Genomic DNA, 27,258 nt, shown 5'->3' on the forward strand with positions numbered 1-27,258 from the left:
TTAAATTTTATTTGCTATTGAAGTTTATTTAACAAAAAGTTTAATATGAAAATGTACATGAACCAATTTTCAAGTCATAGTTAAACAGGGCTTCTGGAGGGAGGACACGGATTTCTCTGCTGAACAGCCATTATTTATACTCGTTCTAAGGCTTCTAACATGATGATACTGTTTCCTTGTATTACCACCATTCCAATATTGTTCTGTTGTCCACTAGTTGCCATCTCCACACATTCATCTATTACAAGATTCATGAAGGGATCAAATCCCTGCAATATTCCTTGGACATGTCTGTCACCATTTAATTTCAATGATAACTTCTTGTCCATAAATTTTTTCAGCTCGGGAGGATGAGCCTTGTTCATATTGTCTACTCTTCAAGCTCAAAGATGCTTTGAATCGGAATTGGCGCCCTCCTTCACGCTACCGGTAGACTCAGCGTTTTACGATTGACGTCACCGGCCTTAACACTTTTCCAATGCCTGTTTAGCATAGATTTTGATCTATGCCCCTAACCAGAAGTTCTATAAGCCCCAAGATTAGTTCACTTAAGTGAACTTGTGATCAGGTCCTCTCTCACTTCCAGGAGTTTTGTCTCTTTTCTTTTTCATTTAAATGAATCTTGCTTCTTTCACTCTTGCCTTCCATTGTTGTCCATGTATTTCATTCTTCAAATTCGCAATAAAAGAACTAGGAAAGAAATTGGCCTCTTCCATCCTGCATAATAAATTAGAATACATAAATAATTTAATTAAAAAAAAACTGGCCTTGAGCTGCTAGGTGTTATGCTCGAGTTCCAGACCCCCAAAAGACCACCAGAGACCAAGATCGATGTAAGCAGCAAAGAGCATTTACTGCAAGCTAGCTCGGTCCTCTGCATGCACACAGCAACTGGTGATGCTGAAAGGCCCTGAGCCCAGGGTTTGCAGCAGTTTTATACACTCTGTGAGGAAGGCAGGGACTTCATATATACCATAGCATCTCTTAGCAAATCATCACACACCATGGGGAAAATCAAACAACTCTTAACATTGATTAGCACATTCACTGGCAGGAACAAGTTGGTAAGGGTGATTGGTTAGTACAAGAGGGGGATTCATTTGAACTGATTGGTTTAAGCCATGTACATGCTGAACTACATGGTTTCCCAACATGTTACCAACCACCATAAACTACTGGGAGGTCATCTGGCATTCCAGGTATTTTCCCTGTCTGGTGCTGAGTGGTGGTTGCTAGGGGGTTGCTATGGGTCCTCACCTAGCCTGACTGAGTCAGGGACACCTGGCACCACAGATCTCTCCTGTTATTTGTAGATAAACAACTCAGCAGGGTGGGTATGTGCCTAGGAGTTCTCTGTGGGTCTTTCCAAGGACAAGGGTCACACCCCCTTCCTTGGACAGGCTTTGCTCTGAGTAGAGGCTGGTTTCTCATTCCCCCATTTGTCTGGAAACTTGGGAACCCATCATGGTCCCCTCAGTTTGAGGTCTATTTGGGCAGGCCCTACATTTTTGTAGCGTAAACAGTAACCCTCAGGGGACAGTCTTCAACTTCCCAGATTCACTCAAAATTGGCCTCCTAGATCCAACCTGACTCAATTTACCTATCTACACTGTCTACCTATTTCTGGCTTCATTCCCCCCTCTAATTTTAGGAACTTCTTATTGCTGTAAGGAGAAGGGGCAATGGCGATGGCTCATTCTGGCTGTTTCAAAGCTGAGAGTGGGCGTCGAACGTGAGGGGGCTTGACGACGTGGGGGACATGAGTTCCCTTTTAGGAGTCAGTTCAGTTTTAAGTCTGGTTGGGGAATAACAGGTTGTAAAGTTATCTGGGGATGGGTGCTTCTATGAGAGAAACAAAAACCATGAGTACTGAATAAATGCTGCAGTAGCTGGAACCTGTTGCTGTATAACAGAAGTTTCCTTACCAGGCGTTAACATCCCCAGTTATCAGGACTGTAAACATAATATTTAACTTTTAGTGTTACATATGTCCTTCCCCATAAGATAGTTTAATAATTTAATGTCATCTGATCTTGCAAAATGCTTTTACTAGTATGACCTCTGTGTCTATTAGAGAAACCTTTAATTCTGTTACTTAGGGCTGTATGATCACACTAGTAAACACCAAGCCTACCTGTGTAGGTTAGGAATATCTGCAGGCCTTAAACTAAAAACTACTCTGGCAGTTTCTCTTGATAGTTTCTTTTGAGAGTTATCAGGCATTCCTGCCTAAGAATTTCTTTTGTAGCCTCCAGTTTACTTATTCTTGGGGGCTAACACAAGGTGTATTCCTTAAGTTACATTTAATTATTATTATTATTTAAAATGCCCAGGAATAACTGTGTTTTGGTTTTAACTGTCTTTGCTAAGTGTTTAAGATGAAGCAGTCAAACTGAGTTTTGTTTCTATCTATTGTTAACAGTCAGTTGAGTTTCCATGGGAGTCCTGGGGGAACTTGAGAGCAGCTTCTCAGTTTGGCTAGTGCCATTTGAGCTAGGATGGGTCCAGGTCTTGCTTGACCATGTGGCTTTCCTTGAAAGCATCAGGGATGTTTCCCTTCACTGATGACCCTCCTCTTCATAGCAAATGCACTGATTGGCTTTCTGTTCTCCAGTGGTCTCGTTAATCTCCCTGATCAGGAGGTTATGTGGCCCAGAGTTGCAAAGCTCTTTAGAGAAGTCCCCTGTTCCCTGGATTCAGACTGACTCAGACGGTAAGAGCCAAATATTGGTTTTCTTGGCCCTTTTAATTTAATTTTATTTTTAAATCTTAATCTTAAACATCCAGCAAATCAATTTCAACAGATTTATATTAAGAGTACTGGGCTTTAATGTCTATCTCTCTATCCTATAGGTGATAACTTATTATCTTAAATTAACCCAGGTTGTGTGTTCTCAAATCAGTACCTCTGCAAAACATTAACAGGCAATCTTTAGACCATTTATAAGAAAACTACAAATAAAATTAACAAGAGTAAAAACATATTTAGTTCATATAATAGCTACATTGAACTTTGGCAGAATTATACATTATATCCCCTGTTTGAGATCCTAGTAATCGTGACAAAAACCAACTTTTGGACACAACTTTAAAGGTACTGAAACCTGTCCTATTTTTTTCATAGTCATTCTCACATGCAGTAAGATGGGTTTCAGAGCCTTATCTCAGGTAAGGCGGGGCTCTTCATAAATCTTAAGTAAAGTGCTATAGTTCTGAAGCTGATCTTTGCTTTTTAAACATCATTTTACAAAGCTTGCATAAATTATTGCTCAAGTTCACATAAATATTAGCTAACACAATATAATATCACATCTAAAACATGAATTAAAGAAAGGCTGAAAGCTTTTAACCTTTTGTAGAAAAGTAGCAAAGTACTTTTGTGTTTTACAATATTAAACTTTACACAGATTAGGCTCTCATTAACTTAAAAATACATTTAAATTGTACCTCAGTATAAAAAGTAACATAAAACTTTACATATCTTACTGATAACAGGTCCAGTTATAGAACATCAAATGATATAAATAAATCTCCAATAAGTTTTTCTTTTAAGTCTAAAATTACCATACAACTTTAGAACACCAGCTTGATATAATGCTCTTTTAAAGCTTCTACCTTACAGACATGTATATCTGGAAGATATGAACACATTTAATAGTACCACAATTACATTGATGTTTTTATATTCATTAAGTTTAGCTCTTAAAGAAATAATATATTACAATATTGCAAAATAGCAGATGTTGTTTAACCATAGTTGTATAATTTTTAATTTCTTTAAGATTACTTGCTCAAAAAACTTACATATATAACCAACTTACACTGACCTGCTTTATCACTTACTTAAACCCTCTTATTTACTTAATCACATAGACTCTCTTATCCAGAAACACATTTTCCTTCTATTAAATCCATACTTAGAACCTTCTAATTTATCTTTTCCATCTGTTAACCTTTTTTTTTTAATATTTTTATTTTTATTTTTGTTCTCGGCGGACACAACATCTTTGTATGTGGTACGGAGGATCGAACCCGGGCCGCACGCATGCCAGACCAGCAAGCTACCGCTTGAGCCACATCCCCAGCCCACCATCTGTTAACCTTTTCTGTCCGCATTTTGAACAATCCTTGTAAATTTCTGAATTTAGGCAGATTATTTCATAGATATCAACATTTTATTAGTTTTTTTTTGAACACCTAGAAACACTTGTAAGCTTAAAGACACCTTTATTTTCATCTGTTTACCCAATTTAAATTGAACCATTTAAATCATATGAATCAAAGATATTTGGATCCATTTTTTAAATTTTCATGAGTGCTCTATATATCTGCCAATTTTCATGAAGATATCATTATTTTCATCTGTTTACAACACATAACACAAGTGTGCACACATAACACAATAGTAAAGGCCTTGTAGCTTTTTGCAGGTGAAATCTCCATTGCAATGTTTAAAAACTCCACAGTTGATATCAACACATTATTGCCCATGTCTTAAAGGGCCAGAAACAAACACAAAGAAAGACACATCGACAGACAGACAGAAAGGAGCGCCAGACTACGACTGACAGACAGGAACTTTTAAAACAGTCCAGGTAAGAGAAAAATCTTCCCAAGTTTTTAACTCCCATTTAATTATGACTCCTACACCAGTAGCACCATAGATGTCCCCACGAATGGACCAGATTCTCACAGAGGGTCAACCAGAAGTGTAAAATCAAGGGTCTCGGTGTGGTGATTTTACTGCATTCAGTGTCCCCCCCCCCTTTTTTTTAGTAGGCAGAGATGGAGGGAGTTCCCCGAAGCAAAAGAGGCTTTGGCAGCTTCTGGGAGTCCCTTAGTCCCTCCTTTTACTTACAGGATTAGCTCCTCTGGTTAGGCTCTTATCCCAGGCATGCTGGCATATCTCCTAACTTTCCAGTAGTCAGCTCTCAAAAAGTTAACCCTCCACATGCAGTTGTTTGGAGTGCTAGGCTTCCCCAAGAAAACAGAGTGGGGGCTCCTCTAGAGTCCTCCCTGGGGGGGGTGTCAAAATTCGGTTCCTGTCCTTGAAGCCAATTAATGCCAATTTAATAATGAGGACAGGGTTTTGAGAAAAAGAAAAGGGGAGATATCAAATTCTTAGATCCCAAGCAGGCATTTCCCCCAACAGTGGGTGTACTCAAGTCAGCTAACTAGGGGAAGAAAACATTGCTTCCTTAATCCTACTTAACAAAGGGGGGTAAAGCTTATCAAAGTTCTTGAAAACACAGCTAAAAGGGGTGTAAAAGAGAGAACAGAAAAGCTGGCAGTTCTATTGACTTTTGGTCCCTTTCAGGGAAGCAGGAGAAGCATACCAGGGACATTTTCAGGCTAAAATTTAGCTAAAGTTACCTCCACACATCTAAGGAAGATCAGAACTTGGGACACTGCATCTGTCCAAAGTAAAACAATGCCATCACACTTAACAGAGACACAGACAAAAAGACACACAAAGATACAAATTCCCTTTTCAGATTGTCAACATAAACGGAAGTGGGGTGCTGGTCCCAAGCCAACTGGGGCCTTCCCTTCAAACAAACAGATTGGGGGAATATCCCCCTCAGATTGGGTCTGACAACCCCAGATTGGGGAATTAGTTCCCTTGCCAGGGTGTTGGAGTGGAGGCAGTCAGGCAATAGAAACAAACACACATAACATAGAACTGTGCAGGTCACTTAGCACTGGAGGATTCAGGGTTCAATACTTGTTTCCTTTATCTTCTACAGCCAACCACTCTTTTAGTGGTTTTATTCATTTTAAGGTTTTAAATATAATTTATTCAACATCTCAGCCCAAATCTATTTTCAAGCCTCATATTTTCTCCTGAGTGTCTGCAAACTCATCTGACCAGTTGCCCAATTGACTGCTTCATTTTCATTCCAAATGGACATCTGAGATTCAACATCTCCTGTACCCAGTGCCTGTGACACCAGCTCCTTAAATACCTTAAGTATGCTCCTTCTCACATCTCCCCCATCTCTGCTAACAGCAGCTCTATCCATCTACTTTCACAGTTAGAAATTTTTGGTGTCCTCCTTACTCTTTCTTATACTCAAGACTTAATTCACCTGGAAATGCAAAGTCCATATTCAACATAAATTAAAAATCCAATGGTTTCCCACTTCTTTCTTGCTTGTACTATAGAGGAAATTGACCTTCTCTTTTCTTTCTTCTAGTACCTCTTTGTGTCAGTCCTGCTTCCCTACACATGTCCTCCTTGATCACTCTCTCTTAACCCTTTCACCTCCCAATCCTAGTGATTTTCCCACTTTCAACCCACAAGATCACTCTTCACTTCTTTGACCTTCATGTATGCTTCTTCATGGCCTCACCCAGCCACACCTTCATCACCTCACTCAGATATACCTTCACTAAACAGGGACCCGTCTTCCCTGTCCAATCCTGCCCTTCATCCCCATTTCCCTTCTCTTGACCTCAATACCACATCTCCTACACCTGCCTCTCTTCCTTCTTTTCCCTTCTTCATACCCATTCTTGGGGGCCCCACTGGGCAGCTTCAACAGCCCCCCTCTTACCATTGTGGGAGGTGGCTGGAGCTGAAGGCATCGTATGTGTTTGAGTTCCCATCTTATTCACTGACCTCCCCCAAATCGAGAAGTGTTTGGGTTCCTGTTCCACAGATTCCTATACTAAAGTATTCCAATACCTTACCCAGTCCTATGATCTTACACAGCACCACGTCTATATCATTCTCTATTCTACCCTCCTGTGGAATACACAGGATTTGGGCTGCACCCAAGCACATGCAGATAAGACACATAGAACCAATCCTGCCCATCCTGTTGGAACTACCACAGTTCCCTCAGAAGAGCCTAACTGGGATTATCAAACCAACGGCCATACACTAAAAGGCCAGATGGTTATTTGTCTCCTAGGAGGTCTCAAAAAAGGTGGTTATTTTTGACAAGCTTAGGGAAACTACCCAAGAACCTAATAAGAATCCAGCCCAATTTCTCTCTCATCTTACAGAGGCTCTTCAATGCTATACTAAAGTAGACCCACAATCTCCAGATGGCACTATCATTCTAATGACTCACTTATTTCCCAATCTTCCCCAGACATTCAGAAAAAACTTAAGAGGTTAGAGGAAGGCCCGCAATCCCCCTAACCAACCATTCTTAATACTGCCTTTAAGGTTTTTAAATTATTGAAAAGAACAACAAAAAACAGATAAAGAGAAAAGTGATAAAACCAAATTTCAAGTTTTATCACAGGCTGTGCAAGGCAAATCCAAGGATACAACTTCCAACAAAGGGCAATATAAGGCACCTCTTGGACCTTGTTTCAAAAAAACAAGAAGAACAGGAAAAATACTGGGCCCATGCATGCCTTAATCCCAGACTGCCACCTGGCCCTTGCCCTAAATGCAAAAGGGATGGACACTGGGGAGTCGATTGTCCCTTTACCCAACAAGGTGAGGAGCCAAACCTTCCCTTTTCATCCTCCCTAACTAACTTTATAGGACTAGCCTCTGAGAGTGAAGGTGCCCAGGACTCTCTGCCCCATGACCATTAGCCACATGGAGCCCAGGGTTACCTCCACTGTTTAAGTTAGGCCAATCTCTTTCCTCATTGATACGGGAGCAACTTTTTCAGCTTTGTCCAAAATTTTGGTGACCAACTCAGCCCTCCAAAACCTCTACAGTCAGGGTAGAGGGAATAACTTCCAGCCTACTTTAGTATAGCATTGAAGAGGCTCTGTAAGATGAGAGAGAAATTGGGCTAGATTCTTATTAGGTTCTTGGGTAGTTTCTCTAAGCTTGTCAAAAATAACCACCTTTTTTGAGACCTGCCAGGAGATAAACCCTCTATGATGCAACACTGAGGGAACTCTTTTTTACCCATTCCTTTTTATTTATACTTTATTGCCCCTCTCCCTTAAAGGGACGAGATCTCCTCTCCAAATTTCAAGCCTCCCTTACACTTCATTTCCCTTTCATAAGTCCCGATACAGAACAACCCACCCCGGGGGCTACAGATCTTTTCCCCTCCTCTTCTTGCCAATTCCCTTTTTCCCTTCCACACACACTACATTACTTCTTTCTTTGGCCCTGAGTAACCCAGCTCCTCCACCCCCTGTCTCCACACCTAGTCCACCCTCAAACTTGGGATCTGACCCATCCAGTTATTGCACTTCCCCATATGCCCACCCACATATCCCTGAAGGACCTCTCTTCCCATGTCAGCCTCAATATCCAATTTCCCTGAATCACTTTAAAGAGCTAAAACCCCATCATAACAGATCTTTAAAAAGGTCTCCTTCACCTTATACACTCTCCTTTTATCACCCCCATCTTACTCATTAAAAACCCCAACATATCTTATCGTTTAGTCCAAGAACTCCACATCATCCATGAGGCAGTCCTTTTCATCTAGTAGTTCCCAACCCTTATACTCTATTGTCTCTCATCCCTAATGACACCTTTTACTTTACAGTCTACAGTCTTAGACTCCTTTTTCTATCCCATTACATTCTGACTCATAAGATATCTTTGCCTTTACATAGACTGACCCAGATACTCATCATTTCCAACAGCTCACTTGGACAGTTCTCTTGGAGGGATTTCGAGACAATCCCCATTTCTTTGACCAAGTACTTGCTGAGAATCTTTCCTCTTTCCCTGTCACCTATTCTTCTCCTACAATATGTGCATGATCTCCTTCTCTGCAGTTCCACCTTTTAGAACTCTCAAAATCACACCATTACCCTTCCTTAATTTCCTGGTGAAGAAAGGGTACCGTGTTTCTCCATCAAAAGCACAAATGTTGAGAGCCACAGCCGAAGGGGCCCCAGCAAACTTCCAGCTGCCGGCTGATGACTGGCTCACAGCGGCCCCAGCAACATCTAGCTGATTGGCTCCTTGGCCCCAGCAACATCTAGCTGATTGGCTCCTCTGCGGTGATGCTCATTGGGCTGTTTCCCTGCCCTTTCAGACCACGGAGCTGCTCATTGGGGGACTTTTTTGGCTCCGCCCACGTGACCCAGCCAACCGGCCTCAAGAGCAGGAGGATTGTGGAAGGTGGAGAGAAGCTTGTGTGGGAGAGAGAGGCTTGTGGAAAGCCGGTGGTGGCAGTTGAGGCTCTGAGGGTTTTTCCTGAGAGGCTGTTTTGTTTGGCGTGTGTGGTTCTAAAAATAAAGTTAGTTTCTTTTGACAAGTGGCTCCTGATTGTGCCCAGCCAGACTGCGGCACACAAATATCTAAAAACTCTGTCCATCTCACTCCCTCACACTGATTACAAGTCAGCTATTTCCCATCTACCACCCCCACCACAAAGGCAGACATACTCTCCTTCCTGGGTATCGCAGGTTTTTCTACCTTTGGGTTCCCAATTTTGGCCTGCTGGCCAAATCTTTATATGAGGCAGCAAAGGGAGATTCTAAAGAGCCCCTGATCCTTCTAAACCCATCTCTACTCCATTCGAATCTCTAAAGAAGGCCCTCATTATCATGCCTGCACTTAGTCTCCCCAATCTCTCCCAACCTTTTCTTCTCTATGTTACGGAAAGACAGGGCTTAGCCCTGCCTGGGTGTTCTGGGACAACAGAAGGAACCCTCCTTTGCCTCTGTGGCACATCTCTTCAAACAATTTGACCCTACCACCAGGGCTTGGACTCTCTGTCTCTACGCTCTTGGGATCACTGCTCTGTTAGCCCAGGAGAGCAAGAAACTCACCTTCAGATAACACACCACACATTTTCTCCCCCCATCACCTTTCTGACCTCCTGACCCACAAAGCTCTTCAGAGTATGGCCCTCTCTCACATTCTACTTCTCCAAGTCTCTTTCACTGAAGACCCTACACTGTCTTTACACTCTTGTCCATCCTTCAACCCTGCTACATTTGTTCCTAATCCTCAACTATCAGTTACAAACTCATGTTGAGAAGTCCTGGATGAATTTCTCCCTTATCCCTCCCATATACAGGAAGGACCACAATTCGACTCTGACCTCTCATGGTTCATTGATGGGAGTTCCTTCATCCATCAAATGCAGTGACATGCAGGCTATGCCATTGTCTCCTGCACTGATATCATAGAAGCACAATCTTTCCCCTGGGCACATCCTCCCAAAAGGCTGAACTTATAGCCATTACCCAAGCCATAAAATTAGCAAAAGGAAATCCTTTAACATTATACCAATTCAAAGCATGCCTTTCACATTCTCCTATCACATTCTGCCATATGGAAAGAAAGAGGTTTCTTATCAACCAAAGGTACTCCCATTGTTAATTGGCCACTAATCCTTGAGCTGCTTAAAGTGGCTCACCTTCCTTCCAAAATAGGGATCTTTCACTGTAAAAGTCACCAAACTGACTCCTCTCCTATTACATAAGGGAATAATAGAGCTGATCAAGAAGCCAAAGCAGCAGCACTTTCTGGTCCACCCAATACCCAACTCTTTCTTACTCCTTTAATAACCCCTCATTATCTGCTGGAGGAACACAATTTATTTATTACAAACACAGGTGTCACAACAGAAGGTCCCTGGTTAAAGATTAATAGAAAATAAGTGCTCCCACAGGAACAGCTTCTCACTGTCCTCACTCAGATCCTTATCTCCTTTCACACTGGTTTCAAAACCTCTACCTCCTCTGGCCCCTTTTCTTTCACCCCCAGCCACTCCCAAATCTCTGTGAGGTCACTGAAAAATGCTCCCTATGTGCCATCACCTCAGCACAAGGTGGCTCCTGGCCTCCCATCTTTCCTACCCATCATGCTCAAAGCCATACTCCTGGAGAGGACTGGCAACTCTATTTTACTCACATGCCCCCCCACAAAAAAAGACCAAATACCTCCTCACTTTTTCTGATGGATAGAGGCTTTCCTAACAACTACTGAAAATTCGGCCACCATCACTGAAGTTCTTCTGGAAGAAATTATTCCCAGATTTGCCCACCACCACCCCCCCCCGCCCCCGCTCACTTCAGACTGACTATGGTCCCTCCTTCATTTCTCAGAAATCCCATCAGGTGGCATCCGCCCTTAATATTTCCTGGAAGCTACACATTCCTATCATCTTCCGTCCTCAGCAATAGTACAAAGCTAAATTTCTCCTTAAATCCCAACTCACTAAACTGTCCCTAGAGTCAAAGCAACCCTGGACCATCCTTCTACCTTTGGCCCTAATGTGCTAGAGAGCTACTCCATATTCCCCTTCTTTTATTAGCCCTTTTAAACTTATGTATAGCCACTCTTTCCTCCTAGGATCTGCTTCTGTTAGTCCTCTCAGTGACTACTTTCTCACTCTTTCTCTAATGCGACATTTGTTCCATGAACATGAACATGTGGACAGGGTCCTCCCGCAACCACAATACTCCTCTCCACTGCCTACCTATCACCTTCATCCTGGGGACTGGGTATATCTCAATCTTCATCCTTCCCCTCTATCCCCCAAATGGATAGGACCATTCCAAGTTCTCCTGACTACCCTGATGGCCATTAAAGTTGCTGGAAGACCCTCATGGTTTCATCTCCGCAAGGTTAAACTGGTCCCGGCCAATGGCCTGTCACCTCTGCCTCTTCTTCCCCTTCTGGGTCCCAGGTACTCTGCAGCTAAAACAAATCCCACTACAATCAGATTACAATGGATCTCAGAGGAACAATAAGTCCATGCACTCTTGGTACCATTACTAGTCTTTTGTTCATATCCTGTCCATGGAACAACAATATTTCCCTTGTTCTATATCTTCCCCAGCCCAATTTCAGGCATGGGTCTCATTCTCAGAAGAAATCTCTTATTTCTCTTCCTTACTTCTATTCTCTTTTTCTCTCCTATGTACTCCAAAATGTTAGGCTCTTGGCAATTCCAGGTTCAAAAACCTGGGGCACACCAACTCTTCTTAATTCCACCTGCTGGGATAGCACACCCAACACTCCTATTGTTCTCTAATTTAATGCCTGCCCAATCACCATATCACAAGATTTCATCACAGGGTGCTACTCCCTTGGTTGGGAATGAGAATGTGCTTCCCAACATAAATATATATGCTTCAGACACAAACAAATGCTTTCAGCTTGCAAAGGTAGCCCTGATGAGGCTTATTGTCCTAGTTGGGGAGTGGCCCCTCCACAAATGTAAAAGTAACCAATGTAACCCAGTACAATATACCATCCCTGACACTCAAAATCTGCTCTGTGACTCTTCTGTCAAGGCTGGGGTCTGTATAGATGAGCAGGGCAAAGATCCAGCAGGAATAATCAAAATTATTAAGGCCTACATCCAACCGGTTGACAAGCCAATACACAACGTAGCTCAAACCATCAAAAACACTACTAAACCCTAGACCCCCTCTGCTCACATTTCTCAACACAATCTCACAAGTTCTTAACAATTCTAATCCATTTTATATTTCTGACTGCTGGCTCTGCATCTCTCTTACCCATGGCTCATTGATAGAAAACCCTATCCCTTCTCCATGGACTTCCAGTTTATTCTCTCTCTTCACCAATTCCTCATGTCATTCCTCACAGCTACTTTATTCCAATGTCTCCTACTTTGCTGTACCCTCCCCTACCTATGTCTCTACTCCACTATGTTACCTAACAGTGATCTGTGTAACAAAACCTACAATGTCACCCAGCCACTCCAAAGCCAACCTGGCATTGGGTTCAAGTTGCCAAAATGTTTTATAATATTTGGAATGGAACCAACATTTGACCCAGCTATCCCACTCCTCCGTCTATACCCAAAGGACTTAAAAACAGCATACTACAGTGACGCAGCCACATCAATGTTTATATTAGCACAATTCACAGTAGCTAAACTGTGGAACCACCCTAGAGACCCTTCAATAGAAGAATAGATAAAGAAACTGTGGTATATGTCAGGTTGGTGGCGGTGACTTAGAACAAAGCAGCCCGCACGGGAAAGAAATATCAATCAAGTGCCAACAGAAACTCCTGTCAATCAGCGAGATCTCCTGACTAATGCCTGTCAATCAGCAGGACCCCCCTGGCCAATCCTGGAGCTCAGCCAACTCTCCTGACCAACTCCAATGGGAATAGGGACTCTAAAAACACTTTTAGAGTTTTTGCTGGCTCCAAGACAAATTTCCTTAGAATACTTTTCCTGTCCCAAACCCTTCCCTTCCTGCTGTAAGTCCCATAAAAGTCCAGTCTAGTCAAGCTTCCACGCGGTTTCTCCTCAGACCCTTCTCCTGTCCACTGTGTCGGTCTGATTGAGTTCTGTCCAGGAGTGATATTTCAAATAAAGCCTTATTCGGCAGCCTTTTTAAATCTGCCTCCTTTGGTCACTGCCCGCCTCTCCTGATCTTACAGTATATATACATGGAATATTACTCAGCATTAAAAGAGAATGAAATTATGGCATTTGCAGGTAAATGGATGGAGTTAGAAAATATCATGCTAAGTGAAATAAGCCAATCCCCCCAAAAAAACAAATGCCAAATGTTTTCTCTGAAAAGTGGATGCTGATCTATAATGGGGGCAGGCATGAGATGAATGGAGGAACTTTGGAAAAGGTAAAGGGGAGGATGGGAGGAGAGGGGAATGGGGGTAAGAAAGATGGTGAGGGCTGGGGATGTGGCTCAAGCGGTAGCACGCTCGCCTGGCATGCGTGTGGTCCGGGTTCAATCCTCAGCACCACATACAAAGATGTTGTGCCCACCGAAAACTAAAAAATAAATATTAAAAAAAATTCTTTCTCTCTCTCTCTTAAAAAAAAAAAAAGAAAGAAAGATGGTGAAATGAGATGGACATAATTACCCTAGGTACATGTAGGATTGCAAGAATGGTGTGACTCTACTTCATGTACAACTAGAGAAGTGAAAAACTGTGCTCCATTTGAATACTATGAATTGAATTGCATTCTGCTGTCATGTATAACTAATTAGAACAAATGAATAAATTTAAAAAATGTTTTAAAGGGCTGGGGTTATGGCTCAGTGGTAGAGCACTTGCTTAGCATGTGTGAGGCCCTGGGTTCAAACCTCAGCATCACATAAAAATAAATAAACAAAATAAAGGCATTGTGTCCATGTGCAACAAAAAAAAATTTTTTTAATGTTTTAAAATGCTAATACTCATATTTCTTCCTTTTCTTCCCTTCCCTTCCCTTCCCTTCACCTCCCTCCCTGCCCCCCTTTTCTTTCTTTCTTTCTTTCTTGGTACTGGAGATTAAACACAGGGGTCCTTAACCACTCAGTCATATCTCCAGCTATTTTACATTTTATTTTGAGTCAGGTCTCGCCAAGTTGCTTAGGGCCTTGCTATGCTTGTAGGTCATTTATACCTAGATTTTTTTCTTTCTTTCTCACCTCTAATCAAACTTTCCATTCTTCAGTTCAAAAAAGTGTTTACCTCTTCTCCAAAGATTTCCTAAGAGGCTCTTTAGCTCCATTCTGAAGAATTGAGCAATTCTCCATTATTTCTGTTAACTATTTCCTTCTTGCAATGTAATTATTTCTTTCTTCACCAGATTTCAAGTTGTTACCGAGCCAAGGAAGGCCTCTTACTGATCCTTCTATCATTCGCATTAATACAGTACCTGCTTAATAAAATTAAATATTTGGAATTACTAAATAAATCCTATCTTTACCTCTTAAGTATTGACTTGCCATAATATGCAGGTTTATCCCAGATACTACCTAACACAGTATCCTATGCCTAGATATTTCAAATAATTGACAAGCACTTGGCAAAACTTAGACACTCTTATTGTTCAGCCTAAATTCCCCAAGGTTTGCAGTTTTTCCTAGTTTAGTAACTTCCCTCTTTTCTTCTTCCTTTTGCATTATAAACTTGATTCTGGTAGAAGTTCATAGTACAGTATGAAAAAGGGGAAGAACACACCTACTTATTGTATTACCAACTACTTGGGAGGCTGAGGTAGGAGGATGGCTTGTACCCAGCAGTTAGAGACCAGTTTCAAAAATAATAAAATTAGGGGAAGACAATGGATAAAAGGGCAATAATGATTCATGGATTCATGACACTGTGTGGCATTTTATGAATCACTTTTCCTTTTTTTGGGGGGGGGGACATAAAATGCTGGAAATAGAACCCAGAACCTCCCTACATGCTAGGCAAGAACTCTACCACTAAGCTATACCCAAAGACCCTACAAAGCACTTTAGTATCCCTTATCTCAAGGAGACAAGGAAAGTGTATATTTTATTTATTATTATTTTAACTGGGGTGAGATCCCTGTGAAGCATGAAAACCCAATATAGCACCACAGAAGAAAAGCAAGGTACCCTTCCTCTTACACACTGCCTTCCTCACCCAGATACTCTGGGAGCCAAAACTAACTTCTCCTTATGGAAAAGGGAAAGCTGGAGACCCCCAATGGTCCCAATTTGCCTCTGCAGACAATAGCACAGGAGACCAAACTTCAAACAGTCTGGGGAGTTGCCTGTAGTTCACATGGATATATTGTCACAGAGTAGGAGGTCACATATTACATACACCCCTTCCCCAGTGACCTAAGCTGCTATGGCTTGGTGCCATTTGAAAACCAGACCTACTGCTAGAATGTACCCTTCCCTAGTAGTCAGAGTGTATCTCTATTCTTAAGACTGCACTCTTATTCCAGGATGCTCACAAAGGTGGCTGCAGCACTATGACCTCAGCTGCTCAAGAGTGTAAGCCCAGCAGAAAGGCCAAGACCCTGAATCCAAACCCACGTTGTGCCCCATCCCATGGGAAAGGACAGACTTGCACAGAAGGGATTAAACACACAGTTGTGGCCTGCATGCACCTACACCCAGCCCTTCGGCAAGCCAGGTGTTGGCTCCATATCCCTATAGCTGGTTGATCTAACAGAGCCAAGAGTACCTGTGAGTCACCTGACAGCCAGTCAGGAGTACCTGTGAGTGACCTGAGAGCCAGTCAGGGGTGGCCCTTCCCCACTGAGAACTTAACAAATGGTTGGCTAGCTCAGAGCACCTATATGCCTGAGTCAGGCCTGATAATCATTTAGAATGCAACCCCATACTTGATGAATTTGCCATAAAGCTGAATGGCCTGTAGCATCTCCATGCACCTGAGCCCATTTGATAGCCATCAGGGTGACTGCCCTGACACCCTCACCATGAATTTGCTTTACAGCCAGCTAGTCCAACATGTTCTCATGCACTTAGAACTGCCCAACACACAGCTAGGTGGTGCCCCTCTCTCCAAGAGTATACCAGATAGCCAGGCAGCCTGCAGCACCACATGTCCCGAGTGTAATCCACCACCCAGAAGATGGCCACCCTGCCCTCCAGAGAACCCATCATACAGTTACCAGTCCACAGTGCCTGCAGTTGCCCATTCTCAGCCTGAAAGCCAGTAGATGGTGGCCTTACCCTCAGCAAAACTATACCATGCCATACCAGTCATAAACACCCACACTCTCTGTCACTGACACATTGAGGATTACAACTGAACAGATGCCACACTAATGATTGTACTCAAAAATAAAACCCAATATACCACACATACTCTAGCACTAATCCACAAGAAAAAGCCTCTCTGTCACTGGCTGGAGGGAAAAAGTGGCGGTTGCACTATAATCATAGATATCAATATAAGGAACAAGAAGTATGAGAAGCAAGGAATAAAATAATTCTCTAGTAACAGAATTTCCCCCAAAGGAAATTTATGAATTGTCTGAAAAAGAATTAAATATAATGATCTAAAGGGAGCTCAGTGAGATACAAGAGATACAATTTAGTGAAGTCAGGAAAACAATTCATGATCTGAATGAGAAATTCAACAAGAAGACAGACAACATAAAAAAAGAACCAAACAAAAATCTTGAAAAATGAAAAATTCAGTGAATGAAAAACTTAAAAAACATATGTCAGATCCCTAACAATAGACTAGAGGAAGCAGCAGAAAAAAAACTTATGGTATTGAGGTTTTAACTTAGGGGTGCTCTATATCCCAATCCTTTCAATTTTAAAAATTTTGAAACGGGCTCTAAGTTGCCCGGGCTGACTTAAAACTTGTGATTCTCCTACCTTAGCCTCTAGACAGCAGCTGGGATTACAAGTATGAAGAAAAAAAAAATTGAACCTTAATAACAGATCTTTTGGTTTCTGAGCCCAGTCAAGAAGAAAAAGATAAAGAATAAAGAACGACTAAAGAAGAAAGAGCCTGAGAACCTATCAGACACTATTAAATAGACATCTGAATTTTGGGAATTCCAGAGGAAAAAGAGTTGTAAAAAGATACAGAAACATATGTAATGAAATAAGAGTTGATACTGCCCAATTCTTGGGAGAGATATGCACATTCAGGCTCACAAAGCTCAAAGGATCCCAATTATAAACTCAACCAAAGGGGATCCTCTTCAAGGTATATTATAAGCAAGCTATCAAAAGTCAACAACAAAGAGATTTCTAAAAGCATTAAGAGAAAAATATCAAGTCATATATAATGGAATCTCCATTCAATTAAACGCAGATTTATCAGCAGAACCTTTGCAAACAAAAAGTGTGTGTGTGTGTGTGTGTGTGTACACACACACACACACACACACAAATGGAGTAGCAAAAAAAAAAATCAGTCCTATTTATGACAGCTACAAAAAGAATAAAACACCTGAAAATAAATTTAAGCAAGGAGGTGAAAGAACTCTATGTAATGGAAAGCATAAAATACTACTACAAGAAATTGAAGAGAACACACACATAAAATGAAAAGACATTTAATGTTCACAGACTGGAAGTATTTATTTTGTTACAAAGTCCACGCTACCCAAAGTGATTTACAGATTCAATGCAATCCCTCTTAAAATACCCATGACATTCTTCAGAAAAATAAAAAGAAACCACTCCTTAAATTTGGGAGGTGGGACCAGGGATTGAACCCAGGGGTGCTTAACCACTGAGCCACATCCCCATCCCTTTTAATATCTTATTTAGAGACAGGGTCTTGATAAGTTGTATAGGGCTTCCTAAGTTTCTGAGGCTAGCTTTGAACTTCGGATCCTCCTGCCTCAGCCTCCAGAGCCGCTGGGATTACAGGTGTATGAAACTGTGCCTGATACTCCTTAAATTTTTATGGAACCACAAAAACCCCAGAATTGCCAAAGTAATAATGAGCAAATTTTGACTTCAAAACATACTATTTTACTGCCATCATAATAGTGTGATACTGGCATAAAAAGAGACATGTACACCAATGCTTCAGAGTAGAGAACCCAGAAATAAATCCACAACAGATTTTTAACAAAGGTACCAAAAATACATGTTTGAGAAAGGATGATATTTTAAACAAATGGTACTAGGAAAACTGAACATTCATTTGCGAAAGAATAAAACTAGGCACAAATCTTATATCACATACAAAAATGAACTTGAGCTGGGTGAAGTGGCACAGACCTATAATCCCAGTGGCTTGGAAGGCTGAGGCAGGAGGATCTCAAGTTCTAAGCCAGTCGCAGCCACTTAGTGAGGCACTAAGCAACTTAATGAGATCCTGTCATAAATTTAAATAAAATAAAATAACATAAAATAAATAAAATAAAATGGACTGTGATGTGGCTCAGTGGTTAAGCACCCCTGGGTTCAATATGTAGTAGAAAAAAAAATCTTGAAATGGATCAAAGATGTAAAACCCAAAGCTACTACAGAGAAACTGAGGAAATGCCTAGGACACTGGTGTGGACAAATATTTTTTGGATAAGACCCCAAAAACACAGGCATTAAAATTCTTCTGCACACACACACACACACACACACAAAAAAAACAATAGAGTTAAGAGACAACACATAGAAAGGGAGAAAATATTTGCAAACTATTTATCAGACAAGAGACTAATATCACACTAACTTATAGGTGACTTGAATTTACTTATCAATTTATAGGAGTTCATTATAACTAATTATTATAACTCATTATAACTAATATTCAGAATATATAAAAAACTCAAACAACTCACAACAACAACAAAAAAAAGATCTGGATATAAAAATGAGTTCTGAATAGGAAAAAAAAAGAAGATATACAAATGTTCTCAGGAACTATGTGAATCACTAATCATCACGGCAATGCAAATCGAAACCAAAAAAAGATATCATCTCACCCCAATTAGAATAGCTTCTATCAAGAAAAAAATAACAAATGCTCATAAGGATCCAGAGAAAAAGGACCTCTCATACACTGTTGATGGGAATGTAAATTGGTATAGTCATTAAGATACAATATGGAGGTTCCTTAAAAATTGAAAATAGAACTATGCATCATCCAGCAATCCCACTACTGGATATATATCTAAAGTAAATAAAATTAGTATGTCGAAAAGACATTTGCACTTCTGTTTATTATGATACTATTCACAATTGCTAACATACAGAATCTACCTAGGTGCCCATTAAAAGGCGAATAAATATAATAGATATGGTATATATACTGAACAGAATATTATTTGGACATAAAAAGGATGAAATTATATAATTTGTGGCAACATGGATGGAACATTAAATTAAGTAATATAAGTCACGCACAGAAAGATAAATACTACATGCTCTCGACTTGTATGTGAAGTCTAAAAAGTTTATCTCACAGGAACAGAGAATAGAATAATGGTTGCCAGAGGCTAGAAAGGATAGAGAGGAGAAAAGATACGGAGAGAAAGGATAATGAATGGGTACAGATGGGCAGTTTAGTAGGAGAAATAACTTCTAATATTCTACAGCACAATAAGGCAATACATTGACAACGGTATTTCTAAATGGCTATTAGAAAAATTTTTTGAATGTTCCTAACACAAAGAAACAATAAATATTTCAGGTGGTAGGTATACTAATTACCCTGATCTGTTTATTATACAATGTCACATATAATGAAATATCATTCTCTAACCCCATAAATATGTACAATTACCATGTGGTCAATTGAATTTTTTTTTTTTTAAAGAGAGAGAGAGAGAATTTTAATATTTATTTATTTATTTTTTAAGTTTTCAGCAGACATCTTTGTATGTGGTGCTGAGGATCGAACCTGGGCCGCCCGCATGCCAGGTGAGCACGCTACCGCTTGAGCCATATCCCCAGCCCACATTTGGATTTTTTTTTAATTTTAAAGAACTACTATGTACTCACTCTAAGCCCATTATTTTTGGGCTTATAAAATAATGTAAGTTCTCACAATCCTTTGAGGCTAAAAGAAAATAAAAGAAGCAAATACTATCAAAGACAGAAAACTGATGGTGGTACTGGAATCTGGAACCCAGGATTATCCTATCCAGTGCTACACTGTGTAATAGGGCAGTCACTTGCCACATGCGGCAATTTAAATTTAAATTAATTAAAATTTAAAAATCTGGTTCCTTTGGCTGCATTAGACACATTTGTCAGTGGCTAATCTACTGAGGAACCCAGATGTAGAACATTTCTATCGCTGCTAAAAGTTCTATTGTACAATACAGATCTAGAAATATTCATGGTCAGGAGAGTACTAGTAGTACAAGAGGGTGAACATCAGGATTACTACAACTTAAGTAAAATATTCTTTAGGGCAACCAATTTCCATTTCTCTGGTTCTCTATTCACCAATGATGAATACTGCTTCCACAAATTTCTGGTATCTAGAAAGAAAATGACTTTCTCGAAAACAATAAATTACATCGTGCTTGGTAATTAAAATTCCACTAAATTCATAAATTTGCTTTCTGGTTTAAAATAAGTACTAGTGGCATGTGTTTGAGAGAGGCTGAGTTTGCTTAACCCTGAGTGAATCCACAAATAGGGAAAGCCTTAAGTGGATGATAGAAAATGACAAAATGTGGAACTGGAAGAAATGTGAGACTACAACACTACCTTCTCTGACTTCCATCTTCTTCACCCTGCTCATCTAGGTGGGTTAATGTCCTTTCTTGTACAGTGTTCTGTACACACCTCTATCATAACCCTCAACATATATGTTATCTGTTTACTGAGTGATTTTTGCCATTAATTGTAAACTACTCAATAGCAGGGATTTCTCTTTATTCATCCCCAGTAATTAACATGATGCATTACAAATAGGAGATTCTTAAAATCAAATTTATCATGCAATAAGTTATATGGCACAATTTAGATTTTTTAGGGCCCAGTTAGTAGTTCTCTGATGAAGGTATGAATGTATCCACCTAAGTAAAAGGGGGTATTTTGAATCATAGTAATATCAAGATAATCTTGAGGGTGGGAGCAGGAGGAATCAGAGAGGCAGACGAAAAAAGTTCCTTTTAAGTTCCTTATTTATCACCATCACTCAAGCTAGATCTTCCTCATGGAGGGAAACTAATACATATTAATGCTCTACACAAAAATCACAATCCTCCCATAAATTCTATGAAATATTATCCTCACTTTACAAATAAGGAAATTGAACATTGAAAAGGATAGGCAAACTTTACAAATATGGAAATTGAACACTGAAAAGCATAAGCAACTTGATTACAAAGCAACCAAAAATAGCTAAGCAAGTTTTCAAGTTCAGAACTTTCTTAATACTTATGCATGTGATACAAATGGGAACAATGACTACACCCTTAGCAGAGACAACTCTTAAGAAATTAAGGTTCATTTAAGAGGTATGATTTCATCACAAAAGCATTGAAACTTTACTAATCTTTTATTTTCCTTATTTGGCTTTTCAAAAAGGGTGGCACAACCAAGCATCTTCTTTGATGTGGCTTTATAATTGTATCCACTTCCTCTGTATTCTGATGCTTTTCCATAAGAATATTCACCTTAATCCGACTTCTATTGCGAGGCTGGAAAAGTGGATATGCAATAACTCTTTCAAACTCTTTTACCTCTTTCTGTATTCTCTCTTGCTTCTCATATGTAGGTAGCTGGCTCTGACTTTTCCTCAAAATTCTTTCCTTGAGTTTTTGCTCTATAAGTTCTCTCCCTCGAATCATGCGTTCTTGATGATCTTTAATTTGCATCTGTTGTCTCTCATTTACCTGCTTTCTTCTCCGTGCTTTTGGGATGCTATGCTTTTCTGGCTTAATTTTTGGTAATATTGTTGCACTGAGGGGTCTTGGTTGTCTAAATGTTTTGCTTTTAAATTCTCTGGCCTGGCCTGTTCCATGTATGTGCCTTTGTATCTGTTTCCTCTCTCTCTCAGGTACCCAATAGTACTGTTTTTGTCCCTCTATGCTTTGGGTTGTTTTCTCCTCCATTTCTGTATTCATTTCATTGCCAGTCTTCTCTTCTTTCAACATTTCCACTAATCTTTTATTATAATAAGACTCTGCTTTGGCAAGCCAGTAGTCAAGAGAAACAGCTTGTTCCCTACAGAGTGTTTCATACTCTTCTTGACATTTCCTACTCATCAAGTGTCTTGCTGCTGTTGTATGCACGCCACCTAGATTCTGTCAAAGTGAGGTTCAGAATTTTATAATGTGATCATATTTTTCCTTTGAACATATTTAAACAGGAGCTTACCTTCCTTATTAATACTTGCTTTTTAAATTTACTTTAATGTAATAAGTTCAATATTACTCTCAAAAGTATAAAATATTAAGTACCCACCAATGATCAATAACTAGCTTTAAAAATACATAATGTTGGGAATCTTCAAAATGATATTTCACTTTGCAACTATGAAAATGTCTGGGAAACATTACTAGTGTGTAATGTTTCTACCTGAAGGTGTCACTGGGCACCTGAAGTTCCTTCTCTGAGTAGTTCCTAAATGTCTGATATAAATATAGCTTATTTACCAATATCTTTTTCTCCAGTGGAGAATGTTGATCTGCAGCAATCCTAGGGTCTTTAGATGCTTTAGCCCAAGCCAATCTGGAAGATTAAAAAGCAAAGATAGATTAGAATGTGGGAGATGTTAACATATCTACTTACATATTATCTGGGTCAAAGACCCTAAATATTTTGGCCAAGACTAGGAACATTTCTCCCACAAAGAGAAAACCTGCTAATAGGCAGGACTATACAGGCAGTGGGGAGCCAATGCATTCCTATAGTGGAGAATAATGAATGCTCTTTTTTTTTTTTTTAAGAGAGAGAGAGAGAGAGAAAGAAAGAAAGAATTTTAATATTTATTTTTTAGTTTTCAGCAGACACAACATCTTTGTTTGTGTGTGGTGCTGAGGATCAAACCCGGGCCGCACGCATGCCAGGCGAGCGTGCTACCGCTTGAGCCACATCCCCAGCCCAATGAATGCTCTTTTAATAAGAAGAGAATCTTTCCTTTCATATGAATTAAAAGCATACTTCTCTTCTGGACTCAATGTGAACCATTCTGAATCTTGTATCAGGGGTTTCAAGAGGGAAGAAATAGGCTCCTTGGTGACGTGTTGTCCAATTACACTTATTTCAGATGGCTCAGTCCCCTGGCCTCTTTTGTCTTTTGATATAATTCTAGACTCTGGTTTTATCAGTTCATTGTCTTTCCGCAGTTTCTTGAGCCGGTCCCTCTGTGCCTCTATCAGTACATACAGCATCTCTGCTCTCTAAAGTTTTGTACTGAAATTCTGTTTTTATTTGATGGTCCACCCCTCTGCTTGTCCTCCTTATGTTGGCAATCATCCTTCACCCTAAATGCATTACGAGACCACTCCCTGTTGAACCCCGCAGGATGGGAATTTACGGTTACTCTGGTTTACTTATAGGGCAGGCTGACAGCAACACAAGTGAAGACTACCAACTTTTTATGTGTTGTCTCTGAGTTTATGTGTCTAGCCTGAGTTTACTGTGAGGTCATACCTAAGCCATTGAGGATGCCTGATATATATATCTCTGTGCCCTTTATAGCACTGATGGTTAAAGGCATGGACATTAGAGGTTGACAAGGCTAAAAGTGAATCTTAATTCCATTACTTCCTAGTTATGTGACTCAGGACAATTCATTTAACTTCTCCCTAGGTCAGTTTCCTCATTTATAAAAGATATAAGACCAAAAACTACCTCTCGGGGTGATAAAAACAAATGTAAATTAGATGTAAAGAGACTGACATGATGCTTGATGTATAGGAAGTTCTCAGTAAATGGTAAATGGTAGCTATCTGTCCTTCACAAGTCAAGCCTCTGATTCTTTTAATATTTATTTTTTTAGTTGTTGATGGACACAATATCTTTATTTCATTTTTTTTATGTGATACTGAGGATCAAAACCCAGTGCCTCACGTGTGCTAGGCGATCACTCTACCACTGAGCCACAACCCTACCCCCAAACCCCCAATTCTTTTTTTTTTTTAATTTTTTTTAAGAGAGAGAATTTCAATATTTATTTTTACTTCTTGGCGGACACAACATCTTTGTTTGTATGTGGTCCTGAGGATGGAACCCGGGCGGCACGCATGCCAGGCAAGCGCGCTACTGCTTGAGCCACATCCCCAGCCCCCCCCCCCGCAATTCTTCATGAAGTCTTTCCGGTCTACTTTGTCAGTGATTTCCCTCCTCTAAACACTATTTCTACAGCTCATTTGAAAATCAACCATGATTTCCATTATGATGTGATATGACTTTTAATATTTTGATTTTGAAATTTAGGCTTATAAAAGATGGGAGCTATAATTTATATCTAAAAATATAATGACTTACCTATATTATTGGAGGAGATATCTAATATTTGGTCTCATTGATTTTTTTTGGTACTGGGGATTGAACCCAGGGGTGCTTACCACTGAGCCACATACCAGCCATTTTTTATATTTCATTTAGAGTTAGGGTCCCATCGAGTTGCTTAGGGCTTCGCTAAGTTGCTGAGGCTGGCTTTGAACTTCCCATCCTCCTGCTTTCAGCCTCCCAATCTGCTGGGATTACAGACATGTACCACTGAAACCAGCGGTCTCACTGACTTTGAAAGCACATTCTTTTTTGTCTATGTGTACCTAGCTTGAGATTTAATAAAAATGGCATCTTTCATTTTTTTGTACATACTCATACAGTACATATCTAATACAGTACTTAGTCTATAATTCCAAATTCTCAAAACTCTTGATTTGGTTGCTGATTACCTCATCACGTAATATCTAAGAATCTTTTTCTTATATTCACCATAATATTGTATTTACCTATCTTTTTATTAAAGCATTTACCAGTCTTCCTTGAGGTTTATAGACATGTTTGTTTATATGTCTGACTCAGGGTCTCCCATTTTGTACTTACTAATGCACTTTCATTGTGCTCTAATTATTCTTTTGTGTTAGTAAAAACACGTTTCAACTTTGTAGTCCCAGCCTCACTGAAAACCTGACATAGGTTTTCAATATTCACTATAACATTGGTCTACATCTTTTTATGAGAGCATTTAGCAATCTTCCCTAAAGTTGATGAGTGTTTATTTTATCTGTCTGATCTAGGCTCTCATATATTATACTTATTAATGCACTTTCATTGTATTGTTCATATGTATTTATATGGTACTGGGGATTGAACCCAGGGGCACTTTACCACTGAGTTATATCCTCAGTCCTTTGTATTTTTTATTTTGAGACAGGGTCTCACTAAGTTGCCCAGGCTGGCCTTAAACTTGCAATTCTCTTGCCTCAGTCTCCCAAGTTGCTGGGACTAGGTACATGCAACAGCACCAGGCTTCAACTGTGTTCTAAGTTCTCAGATTTCAACTTTGCAGCCCCAACCTCAGCTCAAAGCCTGGCATAGGTGTTTAACAAATAATGCGCAGATTGTAAGCTTTTGTTCAGAAAAAGCCATATCTTATAATGCTTGTATTCTTTTATTGCATTAGGCAAGTATTAAAATAGTGGGTGTTTGCTGGATATCAAACTATAAAGGGCAAGATGGTGAACAAGGATGACTAATTTCAATTTCCACTTTGAAAGGAAAAAGACACACAGAAAAGCAAAAATAAAGACTGCCTACCACTGAATGTGGTGGTCGCACACCTGTAATCCCATCTATTCTGGGGACTGAGGTGGAAGAATTCCAAGTTCAAGGTCAATTTGGGCAATTTAGCAAGACCCTGTCTCAAAATAAAAAATAAAAAAGACTGGTTACTATAGTTCAGTGATAGACGTTCTTAGGTTCAATCCTTAGTGTCATCAAAAAAGAAAGAAAGAAAACAAAAACACTTGCTTATCATCATGGGCAACACACCTCCTTTGTAAAACAAAATAACACTTCCAGAGTTAAGTGAATATGGGCTTGCCATTCTACAGTAGCTTGCCAAGAGTCTTAGCTCCTTCACCATGAAGTCATATTGCAGAGATATGTAGACAGATGTCTTTCCTAAGGAAATATCACAGCTTGTGTCCTTCAAAAGAGAAAACAGTAATGACTTCAGAACTTTTATATGAAGGAGCTTAACACTGCTATGAGATTGGATAGTGCTGGGAGGGCTGAAATGGAACTAGGAAACTCATCTAGAAGCTGCCCCATCGGGACAAGTTTCTATTTACACTATAGGCTAAAATTTTCTACAGAGACTTATTGTTTTATAAAAGGGAAGAGGAATGTCAGCTGCCACCCAAGGAATGAAAAGGATGATTCAGAGTTGGACAAAAAGAAAGTAGGGGAGGATGGAAGACAGTCACAAAGCAAAAAAAAAAAGTCTTATGAAATCCTACCAAAGGGGCGCTCTTGACTAATGCTAGCCTCCCTCAGCTGGCAGAACCCTAGGAGAAAGGTGCCCCATCTCATCTGTTCATTACCTCCAAATCCTGAGCTCCTTCCCAAGCGACCCATTCCATCTCTTATTCCTTTCGTTCCACGGGGACCAGGCATCTTCCTCTTTCTTCACTCTCACCATTCCCTGACCCTTAAAAAATGGACTCACCCCTTCCAAGTGCCCTGAACTCCCCCAAAAGAACACACGACGCACGCTGACTGCAGCCTAGGCTAGGCTAGGAGGGCCCAGGCAACACTACAAATCCCAGAACGCTTAGCTTTGTTTTTAACCACTGCGCAGTCTCAAAAGAGACGTGCCCGCTGAGGAACGATAGGAGTTGTAGTTTGCTAACCCAATCGAGTAGGTATTCGGTTAAAAAAAAAAAAAAAAAGTACGTTTTTAGGGGGACCACCCACCCCCGACCCCGTGACTAGGTCTCTTTAGGATACAAAGCAGGAAAAAAAAAAATCCCAGGACTGAGTCCTAGAGGTCCAGCACTGGTTCCTCGTGATTCTTACTTGACGTCACAGTTTCGGGCCGAACGTGGAGTGAGACAGCTACCTGTCGGAGAAGTTCTGCTTCTTCCCTAATTCAGGAGAAGGTTCGCGATTAATTATGACATCTGCGACTGATTATGACGTCACGGGCCAAGCGAAACGCTAACGTGTTGACGCTCTAGCACACCACGCGCT

General features: G+C 40.2%; 1 protein-coding gene across 6 annotated transcripts; it reads right to left on the reverse strand.

Annotated features, from left to right (window-relative positions):
* Positions 1-27,251, reverse strand: LOC124095394 (small nuclear ribonucleoprotein G). 6 transcript variants are annotated; one of them, XM_046448502.2, is made up of 4 exons: positions 26,610-26,938; positions 22,704-22,779; positions 21,789-22,352; positions 379-717 (listed from the first exon to the last, which is right to left on the reverse strand). In XM_046448502.2, the coding sequence occupies exons 1-4, from the start codon at positions 26,705-26,707 to the stop codon at positions 691-693; spliced, it is 765 nt and encodes a 254-aa protein (XP_046304458.1). In that variant the 5' UTR covers positions 26,708-26,938; the 3' UTR covers positions 379-690. The 6 variants fall into 6 exon arrangements, with proteins under 6 accessions (XP_046304464.1, XP_046304458.1, XP_046304462.1 ...); XM_046448508.2 differs by lacking the exon at positions 21,789-22,352 and having other exon boundaries at positions 1-717; positions 26,610-26,628; XM_046448506.2 differs by lacking the exons at positions 379-717; positions 26,610-26,938 and adding an exon at positions 27,128-27,251 and having other exon boundaries at positions 19,292-22,352.
* Between the last annotated feature and the right edge of the window lie 7 nt (positions 27,252-27,258).

This window comes from Marmota monax, unplaced genomic scaffold, assembly GCF_021218885.2.
Source record: "Marmota monax isolate L192 unplaced genomic scaffold, Marmota_monax_Labrador192_F-V1.1 WCK01_AAM20220418_F8-fsc00393, whole genome shotgun sequence".
Lineage (NCBI taxonomy): Eukaryota > Metazoa > Chordata > Mammalia > Rodentia > Sciuridae > Marmota > Marmota monax.

Bases quoted from the DNA above. Each gene is read 5' to 3' on its own strand.
- LOC124095394 (XM_046448501.2), bottom strand. From the start codon at position 26,707: ATGGTGAGAGTGAAGAAAGAGGAAGATGCCTGGTCCCCGTGGAACGAA. The intron at 22,780-26,609 runs GTAATGAACAGA...TTAATCTTCCAG, and splicing joins AAGGAGCTCAGGATTTGGAG to ATTGGCTTGGGCTAAAGCAT. The intron at 22,353-22,703 runs GTAAATAAGCTA...TCACTTTGACAG, and splicing joins CACTGGAGAAAAAGATATTG to AATCTAGGTGGCGTGCATAC.